Source organism: Pelophylax lessonae (genome assembly GCF_965119305.1).
Source record: "Pelophylax lessonae genome assembly, chromosome: 5".
Lineage (NCBI taxonomy): Eukaryota > Metazoa > Chordata > Amphibia > Anura > Ranidae > Pelophylax > Pelophylax lessonae.
This window is the reverse complement of record NC_138772.1, coordinates 525,808,599-525,826,044: the sequence shown is the minus strand read 5'-3', so window position 1 is coordinate 525,826,044 and position 17,446 is coordinate 525,808,599. Positions and strand designations below refer to the sequence as shown.

Genomic DNA, 17,446 nt, shown 5'->3' with positions numbered 1-17,446 from the left:
ACCCGGGTGATACCGCTCCGTCCGGCATACAATGACAATCCCGGAGGTCACGTGGTCACACCGGACGTGACCACGCACGTGACCTCCAAGTTCGTATGCCGAACGGAGCGGTACTTTAATTTTTTTTTTCGTAATTATTATTTATTTCATTTTTATACTGTTGCTGTATTTTTTTTTCATCACTTTTATTGCTGTCTCAAGGAATGTATACATCCTTGTGACAGGTACTCTTTATGGAGAGATCTGGGGTCTCTTCTCTGCCCTCAAAAACTTTCAAAACATTAAGATCGGTGTTTTTGAATGCTTTCGTTTTTTTAAATGGCGCCAATTATTTCTGAATAAACCGAAAGTGATGTCATCGCTTCCGGTTTACTATTACAAACAGGCTCAGCTGATCCTGGCTTTGTTTGGCTGTCTGGCCAAGCCACAGAAGGCGGTGGGAGAGGGGGGGGGGGGGGTTAGTCCCCTTGCTGCCGCTTAAAATAGCAACCGAGCAACTAGTCAGCTGCTCCGATTGCTAATACAAGAGAGTCGACCACCAGCTCTAAAAAACGGTACCAGGATGGTAAAGCCAATAACGTATGGGTACATTGCTGGACAGGAAGTGGATAAAGTGGAACCTCACCTTCAAAGGGAAGTTCCACTTTATGTCCTCCTACCCCTCTCCTCTACCACATTTGGCACAATTTGTTTTTGGGGTGGGGAGGACAGGTACCTAGTTTTCTCAGGTAACAGCTCCCACTTCTGCTGGAATCACCTAGGTGTTCCACCCCCATCCCCATCTGTGACCTTCTGGGACACGTAATTGGTCCCAGGAGGCTGCATGAACATTCACACAGATCAGCACAGCTCACGCATGTGCAGTGGGAAGCCAACTGTGAAGCCCCAAGGAGTCACAGTTGGCTTCACACATTTAACATGCTGGAGGCTGGGGACCCGAAGACTGGCAAAGACTAGCTTGGGTGAGGATGGCACTGGATCATTGGACAGGTAAGTGTCCACTTTTCCTAAAAGTCAGAAGCTACAGTATTTTTAGCTGCTGGCTTTCAATATTTTTTAAAAAGATGGAAGAACTGCTTTAATCCACCGTTTTTTTGGGCAGAAAGCAGTTAATAAAGAGTGACACAGAAGACCGAAAAATAGGCAAACTTGGATAAAATTAGATACCATCCTTCATACCACATGATGCCCAACTTAGAAACCTTCACCAAGCTTTGGGCAAATGGTTGTTTGAAAGTGACAAGGCTGAACGTACAGTATCTTACAAAAGTGAGTACACCCCTCACATTTTTGTAAATATTTTATTAAATCTTTTCATGACAACACTGAAGAAATGACACTTTGCTACAATGTAAAGTAGTGAGTGTACAGCTTGTATAACAGTGTAAATTTGCTGTCCCCTCAAACTAACTCAACAACATCCATTAATGTCTAAACCGTTGGCAACAAAAGTGAGTACACCCCTAAGGGAAAATGTCCAAATTGGACCCAATTAGCCATTTTCCCTCCCCGGTGCCATATTGAACTTCCAGTGACTAGTATGAGAGAGTGAGAGCGATAACACCAAATTTAACACACCTGCTCCCCATTCACACCTGAGACCTTGTAACACTCGTTAGTGTTACAAGGTCTCCGGTGTGAATGGGGAGCAGGTGTGTTAAATTTGGTGTTATCGCTCTCACTCTCTCATACTAGTCACTGGAAGTTCAATATGGCACCTTGTGGCAAAGAACTCTCTAAGGGTCTGAAAAAAAGAATTGTTGCTCTACATAAAGATAGCCTAGGCTATAAGAAGATTGCCAAGACCCTGAAACTGAGCTGCAGCAGGGTGGCCAAGACCATGCAGAAGTTTAACAGAGGTTCCACTCAGAACACCAAGATAAATGTATTTGGTTCAGATGGTGTCAAGGGTGTGTGACGGCAACCAGGTGAGGAGTACAAAGACAAGTGTGTCTTCCCTACGGTAAAGCATGGTGGTGGGAGTGTCATGGTCGGGGGGCTGCATGAGTGCTGCCGGCACTGGGGACCTACAGTTCATTGAGGGAACCATGAATGCAAACATGTAGTGTGACATACTGAAGCAGAGCATAATCCCCTCCTTTCGGAGACTAAGCCACAGGGCAGTATTCCAACATGATAACGACCCCAGACACACCTCCAAGACGACCACTGCCTTGCTAAAGAAGCTGAGGGTAAAGGTGAAGGACTGGCCAAGCATGTCTTCAGATCTAAACCCTATTGAGCATCTGTGGGGCATCCTCAAACAGAAGGTGAGGCAGCGCAAGGTATCTAACATCCACCAGCTCCGTGATGTCGTTATGGAGGAGTGGAGGAGGCCTTGATGGCAACCTTTGAAGCTCTGGTGAACTCCATGCCCAAGAGGGTAAGGGCAGTGCTGGAAAATAATGGTGGCCACACAAAATATTGACCCTTTGGGCCCAATTTGGACATTTCCACTTTGGGGTGTACACACTTTGTTGCTAGCGGTTTAGACATTAAAGACTGTGTGTTGAGCTATTTTGAGGGGGACAGCAAATTTACACTGTTATACAAGCTGTACACTCACTACTTTACATTGTAGCAAAGTGTCATTTCTTAAGTGTTGTCACATGAAAAGATAGAATAAAATATTTACAAAAATGTGAGGGGTGTACTCACTTTTGTGAGATACTGTGTATATATATATATATATATATATATATATATATATATATACACAATATTTGGAGTTAGTTCATTTTTCTTAAAAGATAAACTTACCCTTTAAATTTATGCAAAAAGCAAGCTGCCCACCAATACAGGCCCAATACAAACCCAACGCCCACCAATACAGGCCTTAAAAGCGGAGTTCTGGCCTCTGGGGTCAAATTTAGATAAAAATACCCCCAGGACAGTCAGGGCTAGTACATCCATAATGGATAGCCTCTGAACTGTCCCAGGTCGCACTTACCTGTAAGAAGAAAAACTTACCTTGAAAAGTTCTTCTCCAGCGCTGCCATCTCAGGTGTGGGCGGCTGAAGCCAGCGTGTCCTCTTCTGCGGCCTCTTCGGTGATGTCGGAGTCCCACAATGCACTGCACCGGCCCCGCTAGTCACTTCTGGGCAGGCGCGGCATTCCTGCACAGCTTCTGGGCATGCCCAGAAGCTGTTTAGCAGGGAATGCCGCGCTTGCACCGGAAGTGACGAGCGGGGCCGGTGCAGGCGCATTGACTCCTGGGAGTGATGATGTTCAGCTCCCAGGAGTCATCGCAAACCGGAAGAGACGGTGCGGGCCGCCGAGGGGAGGAAGTGGAAGGAAGGTGAGTATATTTTCTTCAATATTAAGGTAAGTGACCAAAAAAAAAAAAAATTGGGAGCATCCATTTCTTTTTCAGGTGACCCTCAGCAAGCGGATGGCCCGGAATCGATTTTTTCAATTTTGAGGCCGGAACTCCGCTTTAAATTGGAATCATAGCCTTATAAAGAATCACTTCTATCCTCATGCGCGGACATAACATCATACCAGTATGGCCAATGAAGATGACCAAAGATGTTGAACCCAGAAGAAAACTGGGCACAGACGTCAAGAGGGGCAAGGGAGCTTGTGAATATCATATCGCTGGAAGGGAGGTAAGTGTAGTAGACTTTTGTTGTGCTTTAATGCTTCACCAACAAAGCTTTAGCACAAGGATATGGTGTCAAATCGCCATGGTGTGAATGGGGGCTAAAACCTGCTGAGCTGCACCAGATTTTGCACTTTTCACCTTTAGTAAATCTCCCCCACTGTGACATTTCATGATGTGATATTGATTACAGGGCTGCCTTCATTTGTGTCTTTTTATCGGCTTGGAGTTCAGCTTTAAAGGGATAAAACATGGAGTAAAAGCGCATGTATTGCAGAAATGTATTAGCATATGTGTGTGTATGTGGGGTTTTTTTGTGTTTTTTTGCCCTGACATGCACTTTAATTTGTTTCTAATATCCACCTGTTCAGTTTTAACCACTTTAAGACCGGAAGATTTTCCCCTTTAATTACCAGGCCATATTTTGCAATTCGGCACTGCGTTACTTTAACGGACAATTGTGCAGTCGTGAAACACTGTACCTAAATAAAATTGATGTCCTTTTCTCCCACAAATAGAGCTTTCTTTTGGTGGTATTTGATCACCTGTGCGATTTCTATTTTTTCCACTATAAACAAAAAAAGAGGGACAATTCTGAAAAAAAAAAAAAAAAAAATATTTTTCACATTGTGCTATATAACATTCCCCAAAAAAAAAAAATGTAAAAATCTAATTTTTTTAATGATTTAGGCCAATTTGTTTTCTGCTACATATTTTTGGTAAAAAAAAAAAATTGCAATAAGCGTATTTTGATTGGTTTGCGCAAAAGTTATTGCGTCTACTAACTACGGAAAAGATTTATGTCATTTTTATTGTTTTTGGGTTTTTTTACTAGTAATGGCGGCGATCTGCGATTTTTTGCGGGACTGCGACATTGCGGCGGACAGATCAGACACCTAACTGACATTTTGGACACTTTTGGGGGGGTACCAGTGACATTACTACAGTAACCAGTGCTAAAAATATGCACTGTTACTGTAATAATGACACTGGCAGGGAAGGGGTTAACACAGTAAGTGATCAAGGGGTTAAATGTGTACCTAAGGGCGTCTTTCTAGCTGTTTGGGGGTTGGGCTTGTGAAATGATCACAGAGACCTGTGATCCTATATAGAAGGATCACAGGCACTTTGTGATCATTCCAGAGAGAAGAACGGTCAGCTGTGTTTACAACAGCTGACCGTCCTTCTCTCTCAGCGGGGAGCGATCGCAGCAATCGGAGCCACCTGCCCTGTGCATCGGAGTCCCCGCTGACGAGTGGGGGCAGGAGCGTGCCGCCGGCGGCGCACGCTTGCCCCCTAGCTGCAGGCGCGGACCGACGTATACCTACGGCGGTTTGCGCAGGAGCGGCTGCCTGCCGCAGTATAACTGCGGCGGACAGTTGTTAAGTGGTTAATAACCACCTGAAGTTCAGCTTTAAACAGAATGGGGCGACACATACCGGACTCATGCGCCTGCTTGGTCAAGGGGATTCTACATACACGTGGCTCTACATACCCTCTTACTGCATACAAATTTTGGGTCCTATGTTTTATCTTTTTGCAGTACTGTAACCTTCTTCCACTTGGATTACCTATCCTTGTTCTAATCATTTATGGATATACGTCCCCTCTTTTGGGTTCCACAAGAAAATCTCTACCTTTATGGGTGAATTATCAGTCCTAGTGGCCAGGCCTCTTATATAGATCATCTACATTCTACTTTACAAACAGTGACCTGCGTTTTAGTTCTACTTGTCCCCTGTGTCTTACCCCAAGCCAAGGTTTTGCCTGTGTGTTCTGAGAAGATTATAACTGTCTGTATACGGTCCTGACGAAGCTTACCGCGAAACACGTTGACCTTTGAACAGACGCATTTTTGATATGTATTATATTTCTACTGTGTATCTGTCTTACATTCAGTAGTTATGTTCTTCTGTATACATGTTTGGTGAGCTGGACCTCCTTTTTTGGTCAGTCTCATCATTTTAATGTGTCATTGACTTTAATTATGTATTAATAAATGTCTACTTTATTATTTGGTGTAAGGTTATCTTTCTCATGATGTGTCCAAAAAAGTCCACATATATGTACAGTTGTTGAATACAACTGTTGCTCTCCATTTGGTACTTTTTTTAGGGTTCTTCTGTCAATGTGGTAATCCGTATCACATTTTCCTTTTAGTTATTAGATGAAGAAAGATTCCAGGATATAGAGAAGATCAAAACCATTGGAAGTACATACATGGCTGTGTCTGGATTATCCCCAGAGAAACAGGTAAATAGACATTTCTTCTTACTTCCTAAATCCCAACTTTTGCCAAAACTGTTTTTAAAGCGGAGTTCCACTCTTTCTGTGGTTATTATTCACTTCTGGACCGGAAGATTTGCCCCCTTAATGACCAGGCCATTTTTTGCAATTCGGCACTGCATTACCTTACCGGACGATTGCGCGGTCGTGCAACGCTGTACCCAAATATAATTGTCCTTTTTTTCCCACAAATAGCGCTTTCTTTTGGTAGTATCTGATCAGCTATGCAATTTTTTTTTTTTTTGCGCTGTAAACAAAAACATATATATAACAAAAAAGGATATGATCTGCCACATTGAAAGATAGAATGTCTAATTGCCTCCATCCCTATATGTATAAATATAAAAAAGGACAGAGTGTGGGACTTTAAATGAGGTCAATTAGACATAAAAATGTATTGAGTAATTAGCGTATGCCAACAACAAAGACACCCACAGAGAAGTAACATGTGATCTATATATTACATAATAAAACACATACAGTTCATAATAGATAAAAGCAGGTACAACAGTCATGGATCAATTAAATACATATATTCCATATGCTACATATATTACTGTCTTCTCTGTAGGTTCGTAGTCTCTAGACATATCAAACTTGAGTTGGTATATGAGTAAATTTCTGCTATATAACATTCCTAATAAAAAAAAAAAAATCAAATTTTGTCATCATTTTAGGCCAATTTGTATTTTGCTACATATTTTTGGTAAAAAATCCCAATAAGGGTATTTTGATTGGTTTGCACAAAAGTTATCGCGTCTACAAACTAGGGGGAAGATTTATGTAATTTTTATTTATTTATTTTTGTTACTAGTAATGCCGGTGATCAGAGATTTTTAGTGGGACTGCGACATTGCGGCGGACAGATCAGACCCCTAACTCACATGTTTTGACACTTTCGGGGGGACCAGTGACATTACTACAGTATTCAGTGCTAAAAATATGCACTGTTACTGTAATAATGACACTGGCAGGGAAGGGGTTAACCCAGGGGCAATCAAATGGTTAAATTTGAGCCTAGGGGGTGTTTTCTTACTGTGAGGGGGATGGGCTTGTGAAATCAATACAGAGACCTATGATCCTAAATAGGAGGATCACAGGAGCTCTGTGTTGATAGCTAAGAGAACAACGGTCTGATGTGTTTACAACAGCATACCGTCATCCTCTCTTCACGGGGAGCGATCAAGGGGAGCCCGGCAGCAATCGCAGCCGCCGGCCTCGTGGAAGGGATTCCCCGCTGGTGAGTGGGATTGTCCCCAGGATTGCTCCCGCGAACTGCCACACAGGTACGGCGAATCGCGGGAACCTGCCGACCTGCAGTACCAGTTGGAAAAAGCAGCTGTACATCCTTGCATAGAGAGATTCCAGCAAGATATAAACAAAGCTGACATATAAAAAGATCGGGATGAAGTAAGTTTTGATCAAGTCAACCCTCTCCCTCAAGGAAAGTTTCCATTTCTTCCAGCTTGCCACTTTCATGGTTGACTTTAGAGCCAGAAGCCTCGGTGTACTGCTCTATCACAGAGACCACCTCCTGCGCCTCCTCCTTCCTAGAGATAATAACAGACACTTCATCGCCATAGGCCACGACCTTTAAAAGCAGCACACCAGCAATGCTAAAAGGCACCCCACACAATGATCCACCCTCTAACCTTCTTGTTCAACCTTCAGCTCTTTCAACCACCTTAAAACGATCGATAATCTTCTGGCTAAAGACATCGGTATCCTCACCAGGGTCTGGACCCACAGTCAGGTCTTCCACCTCCTCACTAGCCCCCGTGTCTTCTGGGAGATCCCTCCCAGGGCCTCCCACAAGATCAGGCATTGTTCCTGGGCCAAGCTAGCAGGCAAGGCCCAGGCTTGTTCTCAGAGAGAGCGTCTTCAATGTGTGCGAACATTCTTCCCACTGACCACCAGTGAAGGAACATTCTTTCCACTGACCACCAATGTAAGGAACATTCTTCCCACTGACCACCAATACAATTAACATTCTTCCCACTGACCATAACTGAAGGAGCATTCTTCACACTGACCACCAATGAAGGAGCATTCTTCCCACTGACCACCAAGGAAGGAGCATTCTTCCCACTGACCACCGATGAAGGAACATTCTTCCCACTGACCACCAATGTAAGCAGCATTCTTCCCACTGACCACCAATGTAAGGAACATTCTTCCCACTGATCACCAATGTAAGCAGCATTCTTCCCACTGACCACCACTGAAGGAGCATTCTTCCTACTGACCACCAAGGAAGGAGCATTCTTCCCACTGACCACCAATGAAGGAGCATTCTTCCCACTGACCACCAAGGAAGGAGCATTCTTCCTAATAGCCACCAATGTAAGCAGCATTCTTGCCACTGACCACCAATGTAAGCAGCATTCTTCCCACTGACCACCAATGAAGGAGCATTCTTCCCACTGACCACCAAGGAAGGAGCATTCTTCCCACTGACCACCAAGGAAGGAGCATTCTGACCACCAAGGAAGGAGCATTCTTCCCACTGACCACCAATGAAGGAGCATTCTTCCCACTGACCACCAATGAAGGAGCATTCTTCCCACTGACCACCAATGAAGGAGCATTCTTCCCACTGACCACCAATGAAGGGACATTCTTCCTACTGACCACCAAGGAAGGAGCATTCTTCCCACTGACCACCAATAAAGGAGCATTCTTCCCACTGACCACCAATACAATTAACATTCTTCCCACTGACCACCAATACAATTAACATTCTTCCCACTGACCACCAAGGAAGGAGCATTCTGACCACCAAGGAAGGAGCATTCTTCCCACTGACCACCAATGAAGGAGCATTCTTCCCACTGACCACCAATGAAGGAGCATTCTTCCCACTGACCACCAAGGAAGGAGCATTCTTCCCACTGACCACCAAGGAAGGAGCATTCTTCCCACTGACCACCAATGAAGGAGCATTCTTCCCACTGACCACCAAGGAAGGAGCATTCTTCCCACTGACCACCAAGGAAGGAGCATTCTTCCCACTAACCACCAATAAAGGAGCATTCTTCCCACTGACCACCAATACAATTAACATTCTTCCCACTGACCACCAATACAATTAACATTCTTCCCACTGACCACCACCGAAGGAGCATTCTTCACACTGACCACCAATGAAGGAGTAATCTTTCTAATAACTATCAATGTCACCAGCACAAAGCGCATGCCAAAAGCATATTCCCTGTGCACCCCTCTGAAACTGATTTTGCAAATAAGAATTAGCTGGCTTTGAAAGACTACAGCAGAAACGTTGCATTCTCCGCTCTTAGATCGGACTTTTCAAAAAATTCAAATTGGCTTACAGTTTCATTTTAGGTGCATTCCAAGCTTAAGGGAACAAAAACGTTATGTCTTGGTCGTATCCATGAAAACCAGATGGCCAATTGTTGCATTATCTTCTCCTGAGTGGCTGCCATTTTCTGAGCAGAGTGCTTACAAATAGGCGAAATGATGTCATTCCCTCACAAGAGGCACTTCTCCGCTAATGCAATTTTGCAGCACTTAGCAAACAAACCATAATGTCTTGAAAATGTCACACGGCTTTCAAGAAGATGCTTTTGTGAGTTTTTCTCTCCGACTTTGTACAATGTCTCTCCCTGTGCTCATCAGGCAGTCCTGAGACTATGATGTTTGAAAACTAATGGCACAGCGGAGTCTGTTGCCCGTAACAAGCTAGTTATGGTTACCTTCATGAACTCCGCTTTCCACAGATCAGAAGTACATTTTGTCTGATTCATCAATCCATTTAAAACTGAGCTGTTGTCCATAGAACCGGTCTTTTACCAGCACAGGACTTTGGAACCAATACAACAATGTAAGATGGACTTTGGTTGGTATGGGCACCAGTTACACTTTTTTCTGTTTCATTTTTCATCTCAATTGTGACGACTTTTCATTTGTAATGCCTTTAGGGGCCCATTTATACCATGGCCATTGGACTGAATTGCCCAAGGCATGCCCAACACGAGCTGAAGCCTGTTGTTTCCACTAGGCCTAGTTTACTCCACTAAAGTGTTGGGTAAAAATGGAACATACTATATTTTGAGCACAACAAAAAATACCCTTGCAGTACGTTACCATATGCAACACTCCAGCAGGGTCCCTCCAATGGTGAGACTGGTCCTGGCAGTCTCCTCTCAAAGCCGCTCATAGTCACATGCTCACACTCACTATGTACAATGCAAGGTTAATAGCCCTGAATTCTATGTGATGACAACAAGAGACCACACATAGACCAGAGGGCAGCACCGGAGATGGTGGGAAAAGGGTACGTAATAAAACCTGTACCTGTTAACCCACTGCAATGTAGTGCTTACCCCTGCAAGGGCCACTTGTTTTTCCACAGATTCCTTTTTCCATATAAGTTCAATAGCCAGACACACAGCAACAGTCGCTCTTCTGGCTCAATGAACAGTCTGGGGCAGTCTTTCCCAACCTTTTAAACACAGAGGAACCCTTGAAATACCTTTTCACTTTCAAGGAACCCTTCCTAAAAATTATTATATCTACAACTCATGATACATTGGTGTGATGGTCAGTGGGAAGAATGTCCCTTACACTTGTGGCATTGGGGAGAATTACCCCCTTACAGATAGCTAAAAGGATTAATGATGTCATTGGGAACTTATCTGAGAAGCAGAAATTGCTCATTGCTTAAGGAGCTCCTAGCAATCTCTGGAGGAACCCCATAGTTTGATGGTTGAGAAACCTTGGTCTAGGGGTTGTCTTTTCTTTGAAATTTATTGCTCAATAAACTTGGATAGGGCATAGGGAGCTATGGGATACTCCATGTGCGCTGAACAGTCAGTCGAGAACACTCTTCACTACCTCTCAGGACAGTTCCTCTTTAGTAATGGCCCAGAACAGGAATGGCACTGAAACGCTGTCAGAGATATTCCAGGTGAGGCTAACATTGACACGCAAGGGATGGCAGCAGCAACAGTCACCAGGATCCTGCACTCAGAGCTGTACTTACAATGCCCCTGGATGCTTGGATGCCTTCTTCCAATACCAGACAGACATTTCCCCAGTGAATTCTTCAGACCAGATCCTCAGTGAAATCACTTGCTTAGCTTTAAAGATTCTTAGCAAACAGGCCCCTCCAGTTAGAGCATAGCTAGGACCTCGATGAGCACAGGTATATTTATCTGCCTGGAAGGGCAATAGCCCTTCAAGCTGAGGACTTCCCCTCCTAGACAAGAACAGGGAAGCTCCAGACACCAGATTATTTATGCACTCCCCCAGCCACCTTCTGGGCACCCTCCCCCAGGCAGCTGAAACAACATAAATATTTGCTGATTTGCCTTTCTAGCCCACTATATTCTAGAATCCTCCACAGAAGGCAGGGGGAAACAATAAAACCAGCAAACAAGGGAGCCCACAACAGCCCAAAGCAATCACAAGCTTATCTACCGATTACAGTGGAGCCAAAAAAAAACTAAAATATACCTACCTTCCCTAGCAACCTATACAGCAGGGTGCTACATTAACATGGTGCAACACACTACAACATGTCACAGTGCACTGCAGCATGCATTAGGGAAAGCTTTCGTTAAAATAATACCTGGTGATTTTTGGACATCCCTGTTGTAGGGTGACAATACTGTTTCTGTCTCCCAACTGCTTTCCTGCTTTGTCACAAAAAAAAAAGTTTTAGCTAAAACCAGTAAACAAATGTCCAGTTTTATGTGTGTAGCACTACCCCCTTGGGGGTTGCTGTTAATGTATGTTCTTATTAACTGCCTTGACCCCGTGAACCGTCCAGCCCTCCTGACACTCTAGGTTCAGACATGTTGTATACACCTTTAAGTGATGCACTGACACAATATGAATGAGTTTTAACGTATACTTAAAGAATAGATGTGCAAAATTATGTCAGTCAGTTAAACCCCGGATAAGCCACCAAAGTTCAGCAAGACTGACGTCAAAACATTAAGGAAACAGAATGTTATAACATCAAATTGTATCACTAAACACAATCTTCTACAATATGCAAGTAAATCTTCTCAGTTATATTGTCAAACAGCACCCAAACTAAAGAGGAACTGACCTATACCATGTGTATCCTAATGAGAGATATGATAATAGGAAAACCAGAATGTGTCCCCTTTAGGAGTCACCATGCAGCAATGTCCCCTCCTTGGAAGGCCTTGCTATATTCTTCACCGGCAGCTGGAGCTCATGTAAAGCAATTCCCAATGTAACTCGACATATAACAAAGGAAACAGGATGATGGATTGTAATCCTAAAAGATCTAGTATCTGCTTCAGTGTCTGTGTTCAGTGTAATGAGGAATTGTGATACTTTCAGTCTGGATCTGGAGCAGGTGCCCTCTCACCAAATCCTGATGTCCGTCTGTGAGGGCCCTGGGGAACAGGCGATGCAGTCCTCCACGCTCTGTGGCCAAAAATAGCCGCGCACTGCTGCTTCAGGATATTCGGCCGACCTCCACTATATCAGCGATACTGCTAGGATATCCGCACTGCAGCGGTGGACATTAGTTCTGCCGAGGCTGAGTCTGCGAGCGGGTCAGGCAACGTGCAGTAGGCCGCAATCTGCTGTCTCACTCGCTACACAGCAGACTGATGTGCACATGATGGGTCCCAGGAGCAAGAAAGTTCATGTCCATTAGGCAGATAGTTTTATAGCCCCTCCCGAGATGCTCCACTGTCTCCTTGCCTTCTGAGAAAGGTAGTTTCCTGAATAATCCAACCACATGACCAACACCCTGTAAAAGACTACAGTTCCCACAATTCCAGTCTTCCAGTCTCTGCAAGGTGATGATTTCATAAAACGAAAGTTGAACTTGTACATTCAAACATGGTAGTCCGGTGTATGTGTATAATACCGGCTCCAAATTGGTGCTATTTCTCCAAACCAAAAAGTATATAATAAACAAAACAAAAAAAAAAATAGAAAAAGTGTATAGAACCTCAGGGATAAATAAACATTACAAACATCTTTATTAATTCATTTAGGAATAATATGAAAAATGTCATGGTCCTATTACACAAAGCATTGCAAGCATTAAAGCAGCAATAAATCCAAAAATAAAACATTTATTATATTACAGCTTACCAATTCTTAGATGTGATGGCTGCTTTAGTTTTCTTTTTTTGCCCCCGTTCACACTGAGTCCCACTTTGAAATCACTTGAAGTCTCACAATTTCAAAGCCGCAGGTTAGTGCGACTTCAGGTTCCAATTGGCTGCCATCTGTGCGTATCTAACACTGCTAGTCCATCTAATGGGCCATACACACTATAAGATTTTCTGAAGACTTTTTCCTTTAGATTTACCAAAACCAGATAATATGAGGTCAAACCTAAACACTTTCAATTTGTATGCAATCTGGCAGGCCCTTGTACTACATAGAAAAGGTAAATCTAAAGGAAAAAGTCTTCAGAAAATCTTATAGTGTGTATGGCCCTTTACACTCCCCACCCCCCCAGATTAAAAGTGCTGCTGTCCAAAGGTGCTCTCTGTGGCCCTCTAAGGCTGGCCATACATGGGTCGAATTTTGAAAGAAATTTCTTTCGAAAATGCTATCTAACATTTTTTGTTCGAATTTCGCACCATTAATGGGTCGCAGCAACGGCCGATTTTCGTGCGGTCATCGAATTTGAGTGACCAGGCATGTTGGAAAATTTTTGAAAAGCGAACGATTTTCTAATCAATGATGGGAGAATCGTGTGAGAAATATAGTCAAAAAAGAAATATGCATGATTGCAAGGAAAGAAAATTCCCGGAAAGAAAAGAAGATTCCCAGGCCAAGAAATTTTTTTTCTGTAGCAAAATAAGGTGAAATTGAATGCTTGGTCGGTCGAATTTCAAAATCAATGGTGGCGCCATTGAATCACAAAACGCACAAAATTTCTGATTTTTGAAAGAATGTTCTTTCGAAATACGACTCATGTATGGCCAGCCTAAAGCCCCGTACACACGATAAGAAATTTGGTCGGGAAATTTCGTCCGACGACCGATCTGCCGATTTTCGGCTTGTTAGTATGGTGCTTTCGACAGCCGACTCCGACTTTTCGGCTGACAAAATCCTGGCGTGCAGGCATTAAAATTTTTGTCCTCCATCAAAACACGTCCGATTTTCGTCTCATTAGTACAGATTTCGATGGGGAAAAATCTTATGAGCAAGACTAGGCATGCTCAGAGATGAAAGAACACATACAAAGCAATCCAACACATGACATCACTTCTGAAGTAGAATTCTGTCGTACAGGAAAATTCGTGTGCAGTCTAGGCACATTCCAATAGTGTTGAGCGAACACGGACTGTATTATTCGTGTTCGTACCGAATAATTGGATTTTTTGTACCCGAACACGGACACGGACACTTTACTGTATGTTCGGGTAAAAATCCGTGTTCGGTCGTTTTATTTCCGGGTTTTGCATGCTTTGGCGCTCTTTTCATGGCGGGCTTTCAACAGCCAATCAACAATCGTTTAACTGGTGTGCCTTAAGCCATCCCAGCCATGCCTGCAAATGTCTCAGTAGCTGTGATTGGCCGTCTGAAGCATGTGACCAAGTCTTTATAAGTTCGAGGCAGCCGCAGCGGCGTCATTATGCTGCTTAGATTCAGGGACAGAGCACACATCAACGTGCTGGCTGCTGATTAGGGAAAGATAGGCAGGAAAAAACCATTTGTGTCCGGATAGAATTGAGGGACAGGTCGGAGTGTTTAGGCAGGGCGAGTTGTAGGCATTTTAGGGATAGAGTCTGCTGAATTATAGGGTCAGTGTCTTCTACAAACTACAATCGATATTGCTGTGTGGGGGGTGGGGTCTGCACTCAATCCTGATCTACGATCTCTTCTCAATCCTGTTAGGGACAGAGTCTGCTGAATTTTAGGGAAACTGTGTTCTACAAACTACAATCGATATTGCTGTGTGGTGTGGGATTGGAGATAGGCAGGTGTCAGTGATCCACATCCATTTTTCTGTGTGTGAGCTGCAGTGAACACAATCTTTTTGGGCTGCAGTGAACACAATCTTTTTGGGCTGCAGTGAACACAATCTTTTTGGGCTGCAGTGAACACAATCTTTTTGGGCTGCAGTGAACACAATCTTTTTGGGCTGCAGTGAACACAATCTTTTTGGGGTGCAGTGAACAAAATCTTTTTGGGGTGCAGTGAACACAATCCTTTTTGGTGTGCAGTGAACACAATCTTTGTGGGGTGCAGTGAACAAAATCCTTTGTGGGGTGCAGTGAACACAATCTTTTTGGGGTGCAGTGAACAAAATCCTTTTTGGGGTGCAGTGAACAACATCCTTTTTGGGGTGCAGTGAACACAATCTTTTTGGGGTGCAGTGAACAAAATCCTTTGTGGGGTGCAGTGAACACAATCTTTTTGGGGTGCAGTGAACACAATCTTTTTGGGGTGGAGTGAACAACATCCTTTTTGGGGTGCAGTGAACAAAATCCTTTTTGGGGTGCAGTGAACAAAATCATTTTTGGGGTGCAGTGAACACAATCTTTTTGGGGTGCAGTGAACACAATCTTTGTGGGGTGCAGTGAACACAATCTTTTTGGGGTGGAGTGAACAACATCCTTTTTGGGGTGCAGTGAACAACATCCTTTTTGGGGTGCAGTGAACACAATCTTTTTGGGGTGCAGTGAACACAATCTTTGTGGGGTACAGTGAACAGAATCTTTGTGGGGTGCAGTGAACACAATCTTTGGGGGGTACAGTGAACACAATCTTTGTGAGGTGCAGTGAACACAATCTTTGTGGGGTGCAGTGAACACAATCATTGTGGGGTGCAGTGAACTCAATCTTTGTGGGGTACAGTGAACACAATCTCATACTTCTGAAGGTTTGAGGGTGCTGCCTGTTCCATACTCCCCCTACTCCTCATCTAGCCTTTTAGGGGTACAAACAATAGTAATTGGGGCCTAGTGTGGTTGTGTACGTGTGATATACATACACTTTTTTGGGATCATATTTTCTATTCCGCTATTTAATCAAAAACCTTTGGGGATCAGTTAAATTGGGGGATAGTCTGTGTTGGTACGTGTGAGAGAGATCCACCTTTCCAAGTTGTTGGGGTTCATCTCATACTTCTGAAGGTTTGAGGGTGCTGCCTGTTCCATACTCCCCCTACTCCTAGCCTTTTAGGGGTACAAACAATAGTAATTGGGGCCTAGTGTGGTTGTGTACGTGTGATATACATACACTTTTTTGGGATCATATTTTCTATTCCGCTATTTAATCAAAAACCTTTGGGGATCAGTTAAATTGGGGGATAGTCTGTGTTGGTACGTGTGAGAGAGATCCACCTTTCCAAGTTGTTGGGGTTCATCTCATACTTCTGAAGGTTTGAGGGTGCTGCCTGTTCCATACTCCCCCTACTCCTAGCCTTTTAGGGGTACAAACAATAGTAATTGGGGCCTAGTGTGGTTGTGTACGTGTGATATACATACACTTTTTTGGGATCATATTTTCTATTCCGCTATTTAATCAAAAACCTTTGGGGATCAGTTAAATTGGGGGATAGTCTGTGTTGGTACGTGTGAGAGAGATCCACCTTTCCAAGTTGTTGGGGTTCATCTCATACTTCTGAAGGTTTGAGGGTGCTGCCTGTTCCATACTCCCCCTACTCCTAGCCTTTTAGGGGTACAAACAATAGTAATTGGGGCCTAGTGTGGTTGTGTACGTGTGATATACATACACTTTTTTGGGATCATATTTTCTATTCCGCTATTTAATCAAAAACCTTTGGGGATCAGTTAAATTGGGGGATAGTCTGTGTTGGTACGTGTGAGAGAGATCCACCTTTCCAAGTTGTTGGGGTTCATCTCATACTTCTGAAGGTTTGAGGGTGCTGCCTGTTCCATACTCCCCCTACTCCTAGCCTTTTAGGGGTACAAACAATAGTAATTGGGGCCTAGTGTGGTTGTGTACGTGTGATATACATACACTTTTTTGGGATCATATTTTCTATTCCGCTATTTAATCAAAAACCTTTGGGGATCAGTTAAATTGGGGGATAGTCTGTGTTGGTACGTGTGAGAGAGATCCACCTTTCCAAGTTGTTGGGGTTCATCTCATACTTCTGAAGGTTTGAGGGTGCTGCCTGTTCCATACTCCCCCTACTCCTAGCCTTTTAGGGGTACAAACAATAGTAATTGGGGCCTAGTGTGGTTGTGTACGTGTGATATACATACACTTTTTTGGGATCATATTTTCTATTCCGCTATTTAATCAAAAACCTTTGGGGATCAGTTAAATTGGGGGATAGTCTGTGTTGGTACGTGTGAGAGAGATCCACCTTTCCAAGTTGTTGGGGTTCATCTCATACTTCTGAAGGTTTGAGGGTGCTGCCTGTTCCATACTCCCCCTACTCCTAGCCTTTTAGGGGTACAAACAATAGTAATTGGGGCCTAGTGTGGTTGTGTACGTGTGATATACATACACTTTTTTGGGATCATATTTTCTATTCCGCTATTTAATCAAAAACCTTTGGGGATCAGTTAAATTGGGGGATAGTCTGTGTTGGTACGTGTGAGAGAGATCCAC

The 17,446-nt window shown here is 43.6% G+C and overlaps 1 protein-coding gene across 2 annotated transcripts in view; it reads left to right on the top strand.

Annotated features, from left to right (window-relative positions):
- ADCY8 (adenylate cyclase 8) overlaps positions 1-17,446 on the top strand; it is a 523,977-nt gene that overhangs the window by 481,114 nt on the left and 25,417 nt on the right. For both annotated transcript variants that reach the window (XM_082257568.1, XM_082257567.1), the window contains one exon: positions 5,762-5,854. In XM_082257568.1, the coding sequence (XP_082113694.1) occupies positions 5,762-5,854 (93 nt within the window). The remainder of the gene's footprint in view (positions 1-5,761; positions 5,855-17,446) is intronic.